This window comes from Eurypyga helias, unplaced genomic scaffold (assembly GCF_000690775.1).
Source record: "Eurypyga helias isolate BGI_N326 unplaced genomic scaffold, ASM69077v1 scaffold21720, whole genome shotgun sequence".
Taxonomy (NCBI): Eukaryota; Metazoa; Chordata; class Aves; order Eurypygiformes; family Eurypygidae; genus Eurypyga; species Eurypyga helias.
This window is the reverse complement of record NW_010227883.1, coordinates 518-13,686: the sequence shown is the minus strand read 5'-3', so window position 1 is coordinate 13,686 and position 13,169 is coordinate 518. Positions and strand designations below refer to the sequence as shown.

The following is a 13,169-nucleotide window of genomic DNA, read 5'->3' as shown; positions in this document are numbered from 1 at the left end:
TGAGGAAGGCCTCGGCTCTGGAGTACAAAATACAGCGGAGAGCGCTGCGGAAGGAGGACTTTATTAACTACATTCAGGTAGGCTTTACCGCCTGGCAGAGCGCTCGCTGTAGGCCCAGCTGGGTTGGAAGTGGGTTTGTGGTTACCCGGGTGCCATCCGGGCAGCTGCTTGAGGCTGCCCCTCACCCGGCCGAGGTGTTCGCTACGTGCTTTACGGGCCCGCAGGCTTTAGTAAGGCACACCGGCGCGTGACCGTAGCCGGGAGTTGGTGCCTGAGTTTGGGACGACTCTTCTTGTTGCAGCTTTTTCCTATAGTTTCTTCTCTCTCCAGTGATGCAGAGACCCCAGCTCTCTGATGTGCTGTCCAAATTGTAGTTTAATATTTTTGTGGTGTTAGGAGTTTGGCTCGTGCATTGCAATTCTAGGAACGTGTGGGGGGCTGACAGCTCAAGTCTCAAATACCATGTATGATATGAATGGTCAAGCTTACTTTCAGTCAGCCTTAGAAGCGTAGTGATCTGGCCGAAAAAATGTTGTGTATGTTTTCCTGGGTGTAATTTTTAGTCTCCCCCTGATAAGCTATGAAAAAATTTGATCTGCATTTTTTCCTTACTGTTATGTGGCCTTTCATTTGCTTTTAAATGTGTTTTTCTTCCCATTCTAGTATGAAATTAATCTGCTGGAACTGATCAAGAAAAGAAGAGCAGTAAGTTTGTCAGTTATTTAGTGCAAAATACTTTATGCCAAATTTTACGTTGCAATAAAACTAGTACTTTTCCCCCTCCTAGCGCATTGGATATTCTTTTAAGAAGGATGAAATTGAGAACTCTATTCTGCATAGAGTCCATGGCCTCTTCAACCGTGCTACGGGAAAATGGAAAGTAAGTTTGTTTGTACTGATAGGATGAAAAATGCCCTTTTGGGACGTAAAAATTATCTGGCTATCACTGCCACCAAATATGTGCAATAATGCAGAAGAGCGTATAGGAAAATTTAAGTGGACAGTTAGCAGTAGCCTAGAAATAGGACATTCATTAGATAATATTGCTTTTGTACAAAAACCATGTATGTCCTTTCAGAATTGTTGGTCTTCAGCTAAATTGAGACAGTATTGCAGTGTGAGTTTGGTCTTTCTGCTTGCAAGGACTAGAAGCAGAATGAAAAGAACCTTCAGCTGCTTTAGGAAAAGATTGTCTTGATACATTTAATGGCCAAGCATCAGTGAGGTGCCTAAGAAACCATAACAGTGAGTCCTCTGCGTTCAGGGTAACACAGATTTGATTGCAGAGGCTACAAGAGTGTGTTTTGAGATGGGAGGGTGGTTTTTCTTCAGAAGTCTTGCAGGAATTTGAAGATCTGAGGTGGAGGGAATTTGAGATTCAAAATCCCTTCTCTCTGCATGCCAAATCACTGTACTGAGTGCATATTGTTTGTTCATCAGCGTACGAGTGATTTTGTGCTTGCCTTGTTGTAAGGTTGATTCTCTCTCTCTTGCGCTTCCGACAGGAAGATGTCCAGCTTTGGCTGTCGCATGTTGCGTTCTGCAAGCAGTGGGTGAGTTTTCAAAATGCCAATCTGACCTGATTTGAGATACTGGCTTATTGTTTAATCAGGCATCTGGAACTTGAATGACAAGACAGGGGTACACGCTTTGCTGCCACATGCTGTACTACTGGAATAGTTTTAATGGTAGTATTGGAGCTGTCTGGGATTCTCACTGATGTATGTAAGTGTAGAGTTTGACTCAGAATGAATTAGTATGAGATGTGAAGCTTGCAGGCAGCAAAGGTGAGGATAATTGCCTTGAATCTGGAGTCCCGTTTGGTTTGGGAGAATCATAATCTTGGTTATACTTTCTCTGGAATGAATGGATCACCAGTCTGTGAAACGTGATTTTGTTTCAAACATTTTTTTTATAGTGGCTATGCTGGGAAGTGTAATTCTTGCAATTCTGTACTTTGTAAACTGACTTATGCAAATTTCATTAGAAGCATTCAGTCATTGTCCTTCCTGTACTGAAGAAGGTGACCTTGTCACGGTAATGCAACTGGCCAAGGACAAGGGCCATCTTCACCTCGGAGGTGGTCAGTGAGACTATGGGTTTGTGATGTAGGCAACACTTGTGTTAGCTGTGTAGCTCGAAAAGGTTTACGTATGCTAATTTAGCCTGGGAACTTTGAAAGCTTGTCAATATGGAACAAATGTGAGAAACTTCCTACTGAAGGTGAAGCAGCAGAGAAGTGTCTTTTCCAGTACAATTGCATTACAACTTGTAACTTTTTATAATGAAACTGGTGCTGGTGATTCAGTTTGGTACTGGAGTGGGTAAACCAAAACTCTTTCTTTTACAGAATGCAAAACATCAGCTTAGTAAGGTGTTTTCTTGCATGTTGGCCATTCATCCCAATAAACCAGGTAAATAAACCAATGTTAGGGGCTGCATAAATGAGTATAGATCGTACGGTGTTGATTTAAGTCCTTACAGATCTCAGTTCAAGCTATTGGGGTAAAAGTTCCTACTGTCTTTTCTTTGCCTTGTTGCTGCTTCAGAGAGAATGTCCCTGATGGGGATTGTGATGTGAGGCAGGAATCCCCATGGTCTGAATGACCCCAGGTCCGGGTAGGCTGTGGGGACTAGGGAAAGGTTTCAGAGGTGGAAGATGCTGAATACTCACGGCTGCTTTGTGGCTTTTGACAACGTTATTGTACATCACTGGATCTGTAGCTATACCAGATTAAACTTCCTGGATCTGCTTAGCTTTTAGTCCTTTAACTTGGTTTTACATGGGAGATAATCAGTTTTACTCCATTGCTGAGCTCATGGGATTATGTTGGGGTGGTACATCTGTGGTGGGCTGACCCTGGCTGCAGGAGGGCAGGTGCCCACCAAAGGTGCTTCATCACTCCCCTCCTCAGCTGGGCAGGGGAGAGAGTGGGTCGAGGTGAGGACAGGGAGGGATCACTCAGCAACTACTGTCACAGGCAAAACGGACATGACTTGGGGAAATTAGTTGAATTTGTTACCAGTCAAATCAGAATAGGATAATAAGAAAAAACCCCTAAATCTTAAACGCACCTTCCCCCACTGCTACTTTCTGGGCTTAACTTTACTCCTGATTTCCCTACCTCCTCCCCTCCAGCAGCACAGGGGGATGGGGAATAGGGATTGTGGTCAGTTCATCACATGTTCTCTCTGCCGCTCCTTCCTCGCCTCCCCCTCTGCCCTGCTCCAGCGTGGGGTCCCTGCCACAGCAGGCAGTCCTCCACAGATTTCTCCAACATGAGTCCTTCTCACAGGCTGCAGTTCTTCATGATCTGCTCTGGTGTGGGTCCCCCCCACGGGGTGCTGTACTTCAGGAGCAGCCCCCCGGGGTCACAAGTCCTGCCAGCAAACCTGCTCCAGCCTGGGCTCTCTCCATGGGGCCACAACTCCTGCCAGGAGCCTGCTCCAGCACAGGCTGCCCACAGGATCACAGCCTCCTTTTGGGCATCTTCCTGGTCTGGTGTGGGGTCCTCCCCGGGCTGCAGGTGGGTCTCTGCCCCACCATAACCCACCATGGCTGCAGGGCACAACCGGCCTCACCATGGGCTGCAGCGTGGACTGCCAGGGAACCTCTGCTCCAGCGCCTGGAGCACCTCCTGCCCCTCCTTCTCACTGACCTGGGTGTCTGCAGAGTTGTTTTTCTCACATTTCACTCTTCTCTCCACTGCTGTTTTCCATAGCAGTTTTTTTTCCCGCTCCTTAAACATGTGATCCTGGGGGCACTAGCACCACCATCGCTGATGGGCTTGGCCTTGGCCAGCGGTGGGTCCCTCCTAGAGCAGCTGGCATTGGCCCTGTCGGACAAAGGAGAAGCCTTCAGCAGCTTCTCACAGAAGCCACCCCTGTAGCCTCCCTGCTAGCAAAACTTTGTCATGCAAACCCAGTACAGCATAGAACAGAAACAACCTGTGCGTCCTGGAGAGTGGCTTCCAAATGGGTTCTCATCACCAGCTACTTGCTTTGCCTTAAAATTAATTTATTTGTATCATCTTTTGCAGCACTGTGGATTATGGCAGCAAAGTGGGAAATGGAGACACAGCTGTCATCAGAAAGTGCCAGGCACTTGTTCCTTCGTGCCTTGCGCTTCCATCCAGAGTGTCCAAAGCTTTATCAAGAAGTGAGTTCCTGGTTTTCTTCTACAACCAGTTATTTGATCAATCAGAGCAAATCAGGCCAGCATAATTCTTGGATCAGTCTAAGAAAACTGGAAAAAACTTGTTTCCCTGTGAGTGGGGAAATGTTGTCAAAAAGATTTCAATTTAAAAATAAGTACTTGTTACATTTTTCAGTTGTTTTGCAAATCCTGTATTTATGTATGTAAAGTGAGGTTTTTACACTTTTTACTGATAAATCTGTCAGAATTCCCTTCTCAAGTACTGCAAACTCTGCTAGGGCGAGCGCTCTGGATTAGATGTGACACCCCTCGCCTTGCAAGGGAACATGCTTTTCTTTGAGGGCAAGTTAAGGTTTAAAGAATGACTGGAAAGTGTTAATTTCTGAGTACATCTGTAGGGCAGACAGCGATGTGCACGAGTCTAAAAACCAAGGCTCTCGGACTGATGTCGGGTGTTGGCAAAGTCCTGATTTGTAGCTCCTCAGACAGAGCTTGTGTTACCACGTTTGTGAACTTCGATGTTTTATGACTTATCCCCACAGTCATGTCATTTCCTTTTCTCTCTCACAGTATTTCAGAATGGAGCTGATGCACGCTGAGAAACAGAGGAAGGAAAAGAAACATTTTGAACAAGCAAAGATGGACTTGGTGGGTCAGCTAAACTTAGGAAATACTGCCTGCTTACGTGTTGCACGTGTGAATGCATGGCTTCAAGGGATCTGTATTAATGGTTTGTTGAACAACAACGTACCAGGCAGGGACAGGCACAGGTTGCCCAGAGAAGCTGTGGATGCCCCATCCCTGGATGTCTTCAAGGCCAGGCTGGATGTGGCTCTGAGCAACCTGGTCTAGTGGAAGGTGTCCCTGCCCATGGTAGGGGGGTTGGAACTAGATGATCTTTAAGGTCCCTTCCCACCCTAACCATTCTGTGATTCTATAACGTAGAGAAAGCTTTTGTTCACGTCCTGTGCCTCCACTAAGCTTTAAAAGTGTTTGCTGATGCTCAGCTCAAAACTTCATACACTGATTTTTCCTTACCTTTGTAAAGTCTCTTGTTACATCCCCCGTTTGAAAGTTAATAGTAATTTCTGAAAGGAATAGGTAAACTTACTACCTTTTATTTCTTTATAGTTGACTTGTGCAAATAAGGTAAATACGAATTTAGGTGAAGAACATTAGTATCTTCTGATGTTTTTTGCATGTTTGCAAAAATGGTAGCTGAGAAAGGCAAACAATTTTTTTCAATTATTTTATGCTTGATATTGCAGGGGGAGTTCAATTATTCTGAAGAGATTCTGAATGGGGAAATGGCTCGCATAATCTACAGGGATGCTGCTCAGAAAATTAAAGGTGATTTAAGATTTCTTGTACTTACTCAGGAGGGAAATTGTCACCTTTAACTCTGCTCTGTAGTATGGAATACAGATAATAGATTTAGCTCCAGTATACACATTAAGCCATCTTCAAATACAACATTTCTTCAGCAGAACCTAGATAATGTCATAGTATAAATTAATAGTGCTGATAATAAAACAGGTTAGATTATTTTAAATTGACCAGGCTTGGTAAAATTCACCCATTTTATTAAGAGAATTGGGTAAAATAAATGCAAAGTAGTAGCAGATGTCTTTGAGACATCTATCCCTGTGATAGATAAGGATATTTTGGAAGACTATGGGCAAAATATAATAACAAATCTGAAAAGTAGTGGGGGTAAAGGACTTCAAAGGAAATTATAGAAGGAGTTGGCTTAATGTAAACTTCTGGAGAAATACTGGAATAAACAGGCACAGAAGTTTTTTGTAAGCACCTAAAAAGAAGGAGGTGAGAAATTGCTGATGGGGATTCACAATGGACTAGTTATGTCAAGTCCTGTCACTTGGCATTCCCAAAGATAAGCTGGGGAGGCACCAGATGGATGGATGTCATCCATGGAGGTATGCTGTGTGCAGCTTTGGAGAGGTCTGTCCCAAGTGTGGAGCCTTCGGTGTTTTCATGGCAGTCAAGTGAAAGGAGGTGCTGATCAAATTTGCAGGTGGAACCAAGCTGGAAGGCTCTGTAAGCATGTCTGGACAGGCCTAGTTGGTCACTGGAGTCTGGAATGTCCTACCTCTCACAGTCTCTTTGTAACTGCCTAACGTGAAATCATGAAGAACATGGTCAGGCAATGGACATCCTAACGTGTGGCTTATGTGGGTGGAACACTGAGCTTTACAGAAAAGAAAAGGGTGTCTGTCTAGACACTTAAATGTTACCTGTGCTTCACACAAGCTTGCAAAGATACGGAAATGTAAAGTGTACAGTGGATGTGATACTCCACTTGATAGCTTGTTTTTCCTCTTGAAATGTAGGTGTTGAGTTCCATCTGGCTGTGCTTTCGATTGCAAAGCTCTTTGATTTTACTCAAGATTTGCAAAAAGAAATTCTTGAGAGGTAAGGTGTGGTTTTGTGTTGGTGGGGTTTTTTTTGTTTGTTTTTTTAATACCTTTTCATAACTTCTGTAATCTATAGTGAGTTGACAGGCTGACAAATAAAGGCTGTTCCCCTAGGGAAGTAGAATATTAAGGTCTACGGGAAATCCTTTAAGAAAACAAAATGTGAGGCAAGCATGCTCTTCTGAAAATAATGCTTGTATCTAAGTTCAGAAGAGGCTTTGAGACGCTGCTAAGAAAGATTCAGATAAAATACAGGTGTCGCTGAATAATTCCTACATTTAGTTTCCATAAGTATACTGCAGAAACTCTGGATTTTCCCAGTGTACTTTGTGGTTCTTCTGCATCTTTAGCTTTTCCAGTTGTTCTTCTCTCAAAAGAAAGAGCACTCTCAAACTTCCTGTTTAGTTCATGCTATTACTGGAGAATATCCATATTAAATAAAAAACCCAAAATGGGTTAATATTTTTGTCTCCCTCCTGGGGAAAGGTAACGTGTTATCTCTGGCATTTGGTTACGCAGAAACCAAGTACACTTCTGTACCGACACAGCAGCCCTTCTGAACGTCCCTGCAGAAGAGTGACAGTGGCGGGGTGTTACAGACATGGTGTGTTTAGTTTGCAGACCAAGTATGCTGATGATCCTCTGACCTGGGACTACATGGCCCGTCGTGAGCTGGAGCTGGGGTCCTTGCAGGCCACAGAACACGCCACAAAACAGATGAAGGTATCTGAAATGGCCCAGAGAGAGGAACGGTGCTGTGCGGTCTTTGAAGAGGCTGTGAGAGCCGTCGCAACAGGTGAAGTGTTCTGCCTGCATTTTAAGGTTTTCCCTGGTACTTCAGTGTACTGCATGTTGTGAAAGTTCTGAAGTAGGTGTTGGCAGGCTCTACCATACCTAAGGGAAGGCAAGCAGCTTATAGATGCTACCTTTTGGGGATCTATTTTATGTGTTAGTCGGTTTGTTTTCCAATGCGTTTATGCTCTCGGAAGGAGCTGCTTAACTGGAAGTGCTTTTTGCTGCTTGTTTGCTTTTATTAATGTGATTTAACCAGTGAGAAGAATAGAAGCCCCCACGTGAATACACGTTTGGGAGTTGTAAATAGAGAGAATTTTCTAAATAAAGGAAACTTACAGAACTCGAGTATATTGCTGGTTAGCTGTGAGTAAGCAATGATTTGAGTTGCCAGTGGAGTAGATATCCAGCGTCAACACCTGGCATTGTCCTTACTCTGAAAGGAGGCTATCAAGGGGCTACCTGTGGAGTGGACTCAAACTTGCTGCTTATATAGCCTTTGAAGTCATAGAATCATAGAATGGTTTGGGTTGAAAGGGACCGTTAAAGGTCATGTAGTGCAACCCCCCTGCCATGAGCAGGGACACCTTCAACTGGATCAGGTTGCTCAGAGCCCCGTCCAACCTGGCCTTGAATGTTTCCAGGGAGGGGCATCTAACACCTCTCTGGGCAGCCTGTGCCAGTGCCTCTCCACCCTCATTGTAAGAATAATTTCTTCCTTATATCTAGTCTGAATCTGCCCTCTTTTAGTAAAAAAAACATTACACCTTGTCCTATTGCAACAGGCCCTGCTAAAAAGTCTGTCCCCATCTTTCTTAGAAGCCCCCTTTAAGTACTGAAAGGCTGCACTAAGGTTGCCCTGAAGCCTTCTTCAGGCTGAACAAGCCCAACTCTCTCAGCCTTTCCTCACAGGAGAGGTGCTTAGCCCCCTGATCATCTTTGTGGCCCTAGAGCCAGGTGAACGAAGAAGGATTTTCTCAGCTGCATGTGAGAGCCCTCTCCTGCAGGCCCATTGAAAACTACAGGCAAAGGGTGCACTGAACACTAATTGTGACAGCGTGCCCTGAAGCCTCAGCCGAACTAAGAGCTTGATGCTTTCTAAAAAGTTACTGTGTGCAGCTTATACTGGGAATCCATTTTTAAATGTTAATGTTATAAATGTCGGGCCTCTCACAATACAACATTTTAAAACAAAGTTGGCATTAACACTTAGTGCTTGGATTCTCTATGTTCCTTAAAGACAAATATTTCTGCTTACTCCTGTGATTCTGTAAACTGTGATATTATACCTCTGGTTTTGCAGAGGACATGTGGAAATGCTATATCGCTTTTTGCCTCGAGAGATATAACAGGAAAACCAACAGCCAAGAATTAAAGCAAAAGGTAAAAGCTTATTAGGAAATCATAGTAACATCATCTCTATTTTTACTGACTTCTGTAATTCATCAGAGAAAAAGCAAATACACTTTGATATTTTGCCAGAAATCTTTACCTGCCACTATCATTAAAAATCATTTAGCCTTTATCTGCGGGGATTACTTTTAGTGTCAGGCTCACATGTGACCTGCCTGAACATGAATACCTTGGGCATAAACTGGCCTTGTCAGTAAAGCACAGCGACCTCCTTGGATGAAAGTTAAGAGGGCAAACTTAATAATGTTCACCGACAGTCCTGCAAACCTGTCTTGTTCAAAGAAAAGGAGGAATTTAAAAATGACTTGCAAATAAGTGTGCAAAGTTTGGTACTGGCACATGTGCACTTAATGATGCATCTGTGCTTGGGTATGACTCAGTGAATTAACTAATCCTGTGCAGTTGGATTCCCTTTTCATAGAGTAACAGAACATTGCTATGTTGCCCTTTTGCTCCATAAGGGAGAGATGTAATTCATATGCTCAAATTTGCCCTTTATCTTTTATCTTGGAGTGCATGCGGATACCTACAGCATTAGATACACAAGTCTTACTGAATTTCAGTGCCCTGCTGATACACTAATCCACTGGGATTCATGTAATGCTGGGACCTGATACATGCAGGAGTAATGCTTATGTTCTTTACTTGTTCCTCTCTGATTCCAGAGGCTGGAGAGGACGCTGAGCGTGTTCAACAAAGCCCATGAGTGCAGTTTGCTGCCAGAAGCTCTCTATAAGCAGTGGGTAAGAGCTGACACAGAAGAGCAGATTGAGGCTGTCCTGCATTGCTTGCATGCCTGTCTTCAGCATTCTGAGTAGATAGAACGGCAGGCAATACTGTGTTCAAGGCCTTGCTTTTTAAACAAAGCATTATAAATCTCTTCTGGTGATTGTCTGTGTCTGCTGTGGTTTAGCTTCAGCTGTTACTGGAGTCCAACCTCTCTGAGAAGGCTACGGAGGTGGCAGAAGCTGCAAGTAAGCGCTTCAGCCTCTCAGTGGAAATTTGGCAGATGAGGCTGCAGGTGCTGATCCAGCTGAAGAGCGACGATGTGACCCAGTGTTTTGAAGAAGCCGTTAAGCATGTAAAATCTAAGGTCTGTGCTGGTTTTATGGACTTGTGTGCACTAATCTAAGACAGGAAACCTCTGATACTGATTTGAGGTTTTTTTCTCCTTTGCAAGGCATTCAGTCAAAGTATCTAACCATTTTTAAGGTCAAAAATAAGAACTTGATGGTTTCACATGCACGTGGCATTCAGGGGAAGTAGGAAATTGCAAATTCACTTCATAGTCACAGTTTTAAAGTCTGAATGCCCACAGGTGATGTAGTAGATGTGTGTAGTCTTCTAGCAGCCAGCTGGTATTCTTCTGTCTTACTTGAAAAAAGTTGTTTTTTTTTTTTCCACTCTCCTGATAATGTGGTATGCACACGTGTTATCTCAAGCCTTGAATTAGCTATGTGCTCCGTTACTGTTCCATTTCAAACCCGGGGCACAAGGAGTGAGGAGAGGAAGCGAGGAGGTGGTTGTATCTCTCCTCCTTGCTGTTCTCGGAAGTTACCATTGTACTGCAGTGTTGGGTGATGCAGACCTCGTCTCTCATCCCTGGCAGCGTGTCTTGCAGCTGTCCAGCTAAGTAGTATTTGTCCTGTAAGCGAGGAAGGAAGCAAGAAGTGATTGCAAGGTGCAGTCTGAAGTTGTCTTTCTAAGAGCTATGTCTAAATGACATTTTTTTTATGGCAGCTGCAATACAGAACCTGGTGGATGTGTCAATGTTTCTGTAAATTAGAGCCACTCTGTTTAGTGATTGGATTTATCGGCTTACCTTGCAGGGCACTTTGCCGTTGTGGACCCTCTGGGTGGAATGGAGTGAAGGCACAAACAGCAAGGAAGACACAGAAGCTCTCTACCAGGTACTTAGCTATTAGAAATCTACGTTTTATGAAAGTGTGTGAATAAACAGGTACAACATGTGTGGTTGGAACATGTAACAAATGCCTTACACTGCAGTTCCCTCATGGATGTGCTGATATCAAAGAATTTCAAGTCAAACTATGTTACCAAAAATCAGTTGGACATAAGCTCATAAGCACAAATGTCATCCCTGTACTTCAAAGACATCTAGGTGTTTGTAGGCAGAACCAATGATGGACTCGTACTTTTCTTTTACTTTGTGGTTTGGAATTGTTGCTCTACTTCCAGTAGTCTGTCTGAATATGAAAAGAGAACTTTCCAGTCTGTGTGAAAACATCAACCTGGTTACAGAAAACTCAAGAACCAAACTGGGACTTTAATCTCACTCTAAATTTCCTGAATAGCTTAGGACAAAACACTTTCTCTTTGCTTAGCATGTTGGGTTTTTTGGGGATTTTTTTTTTTTCCCCCTATCTACAATTGCAACCATGTATTTCAGCTGGAAGCTTGAATTCCAGTTGTTTGCAGAGCTTTGTGAAACCCTCTGTGTGAGGGATGTTAGGGAAATGCCAACTGCCAGCTATAAGGAGTATTGGAGGATATGTATTTTAGGTTACAGCTAATGTTTTAATTTGAAAAATAATTGTGTTAGGTAATGGTGTCCTTCAGGCATCACTTGGGATGCTGTTGTCCAGTACTGTTTCCTCATTTATGAGGTCTGCTTTAAGTCAGATACCTAATCAGGGGGAAGGTACTATCTGGGTGGTTTTTTTCCCTTGTTGCCTTTTAATTGTAGGTTTTGTGGTTTGTTTATATGTTTTTCCTTCCTTTTAAACTTGCAGAGATCCTTACATGCCACAACTCCGGCTGAATCAGTGACTATGAAAGAAAAGTATCTTGACTGGACTTACAGATCGGGTGGTTATAAGAAAGTGAAAAGAGTCTTTACCAGGTGACAAATAAAACCTTCAAACCTGATTGTTCTAGGGCATATGTTAAAAGGCTTGAAATCTCAAGTTACTTGTGTTTTTACTTCAGGTTGTGTGAAAATCGTCCACTTTCACTTGACTTCTTCAGGAAGATGATCCAAATAGAAAAGGAACAAGTAAGTTGTTGACTAGCCAAATAGTGCCTTGTTATTTGTAAAACACAGTTCTAACTTTGGATTTAAATACGAAACAGACAGATATGAGTAGTGTCATTGGTTTGTGATTGGTTCGTATTTGTCTTCTGATGTTGATTTGCAGTGTGTAATACAGAACCAAGTTCCGTCATAATTAATCTTTGGTGTGCGTGTGTAATTACCATGACTGTCAGAATCTAATCAAGCTGCCGATTCACTCTGTACAAAATAAATGGCCTTTTAATTCCTTCCTTTGTTAGGAATCTTGCAAAATACTTCATCTGAGAGAATACTACGAGCGTGCCTTGAGAGAGTTTGGTTCAACAAATTCTGGTAAGGGGATTTTATTTATTCATTCAGTGCTGCCTCTTATTTCCATCCATTTCAAACAGTAGCTGTTTTGCCCTTGTGATTGCTGTCATGCAGCGAGGAGCTTGTCTTCTGTGCCACTAAGTCCATGACACTCTGCAGTGAGTGACCCTTCACTTTCAGCCCAGGGTCGTTGTTCACAATGGGGTGGCATCAGCAGAACTACTGGCAAACAAGGATTTGACGCTGGCTGGCTAAGAGATGTGTATTGCCTTTAATTTAGTTTTGTGAACTGTATGGAGCTACATTTTTAGAATCAACAGTTCTCCATTATACTTAAAAAGAAAAGAGCTCAATTTTTGCTGCACTGTTTCTTAAGACATTGCTGTTCCAGCTGGGAGTAGAACCCAGGCTTTTGGCCCACAAGGGGCAGGGTGTTGTAGTTTCACAAAGTAAACCTCATTGCATTAATATCAAGTAGCAAAAGGAGGGTTTCTAGGTTAGGTTTGGTATGTTTAAGTAATATCACATCAAAATCTAACCAGAACTTCTGTTTTCTCTTTCAAGATCTCTGGCTGGATTATATCAAAGAGGAGCTAAGTCATCCCCAAGGCAAACCAGAAAACTGTGGGAGCATTCACTGGCGAGCTATGAAGATGTTGCAGGGAGACCTGGTGGAAGACTTCGTTTCCAAATACGCTTTATTGTAAATGGGACATTTATGAAAAATTATAAATAGTTCCAACATGACAGTGCAGATTTTTTTAAACTTAATGTGTCTGGATCATATTGAACTGTATCTTCACATTTGGAAAAGGAAAATCTGCCCTGCTGCAGTTGTTTCTTGTTCACGTGCACAGTTAAAGGAGGGAGCAAAGGTGTCTCTGAGGGTGTTTTTGGTGGAGACTTCTGAGAACAAACTCTTCCTTCTGCTTAAATGTTCACATGGAATAATGCATCAGCTTTTACACTGGAAAGCTAGGACATTACATAAATAAACCAAGCAAACCAAAAATACCCACCCCACCCC

General features: G+C 43.1%; 1 protein-coding gene across 1 annotated transcript; it reads left to right on the top strand.

Moving 5' to 3' along the window:
• Positions 1 to 5: 5 nt before the first annotated feature.
• UTP6 (UTP6, small subunit (SSU) processome component, homolog (yeast)) lies at positions 6 to 12,948 on the top strand (the record flags this gene model as incomplete). Its single annotated transcript, XM_010157851.1, has 18 exons — positions 6 to 77; positions 664 to 705; positions 788 to 880; positions 1,506 to 1,553; positions 2,351 to 2,414; positions 4,041 to 4,159; positions 4,727 to 4,804; positions 5,425 to 5,506; positions 6,508 to 6,589; positions 7,206 to 7,387; positions 8,687 to 8,766; positions 9,462 to 9,539; positions 9,710 to 9,889; positions 10,626 to 10,706; positions 11,550 to 11,659; positions 11,746 to 11,812; positions 12,091 to 12,163; positions 12,707 to 12,948. Coding segments are annotated over 18 exons (1,674 nt in total), but the record flags the coding sequence as incomplete, so codon positions are not given.
• Positions 12,949 to 13,169: the final 221 nt, after the last annotated feature.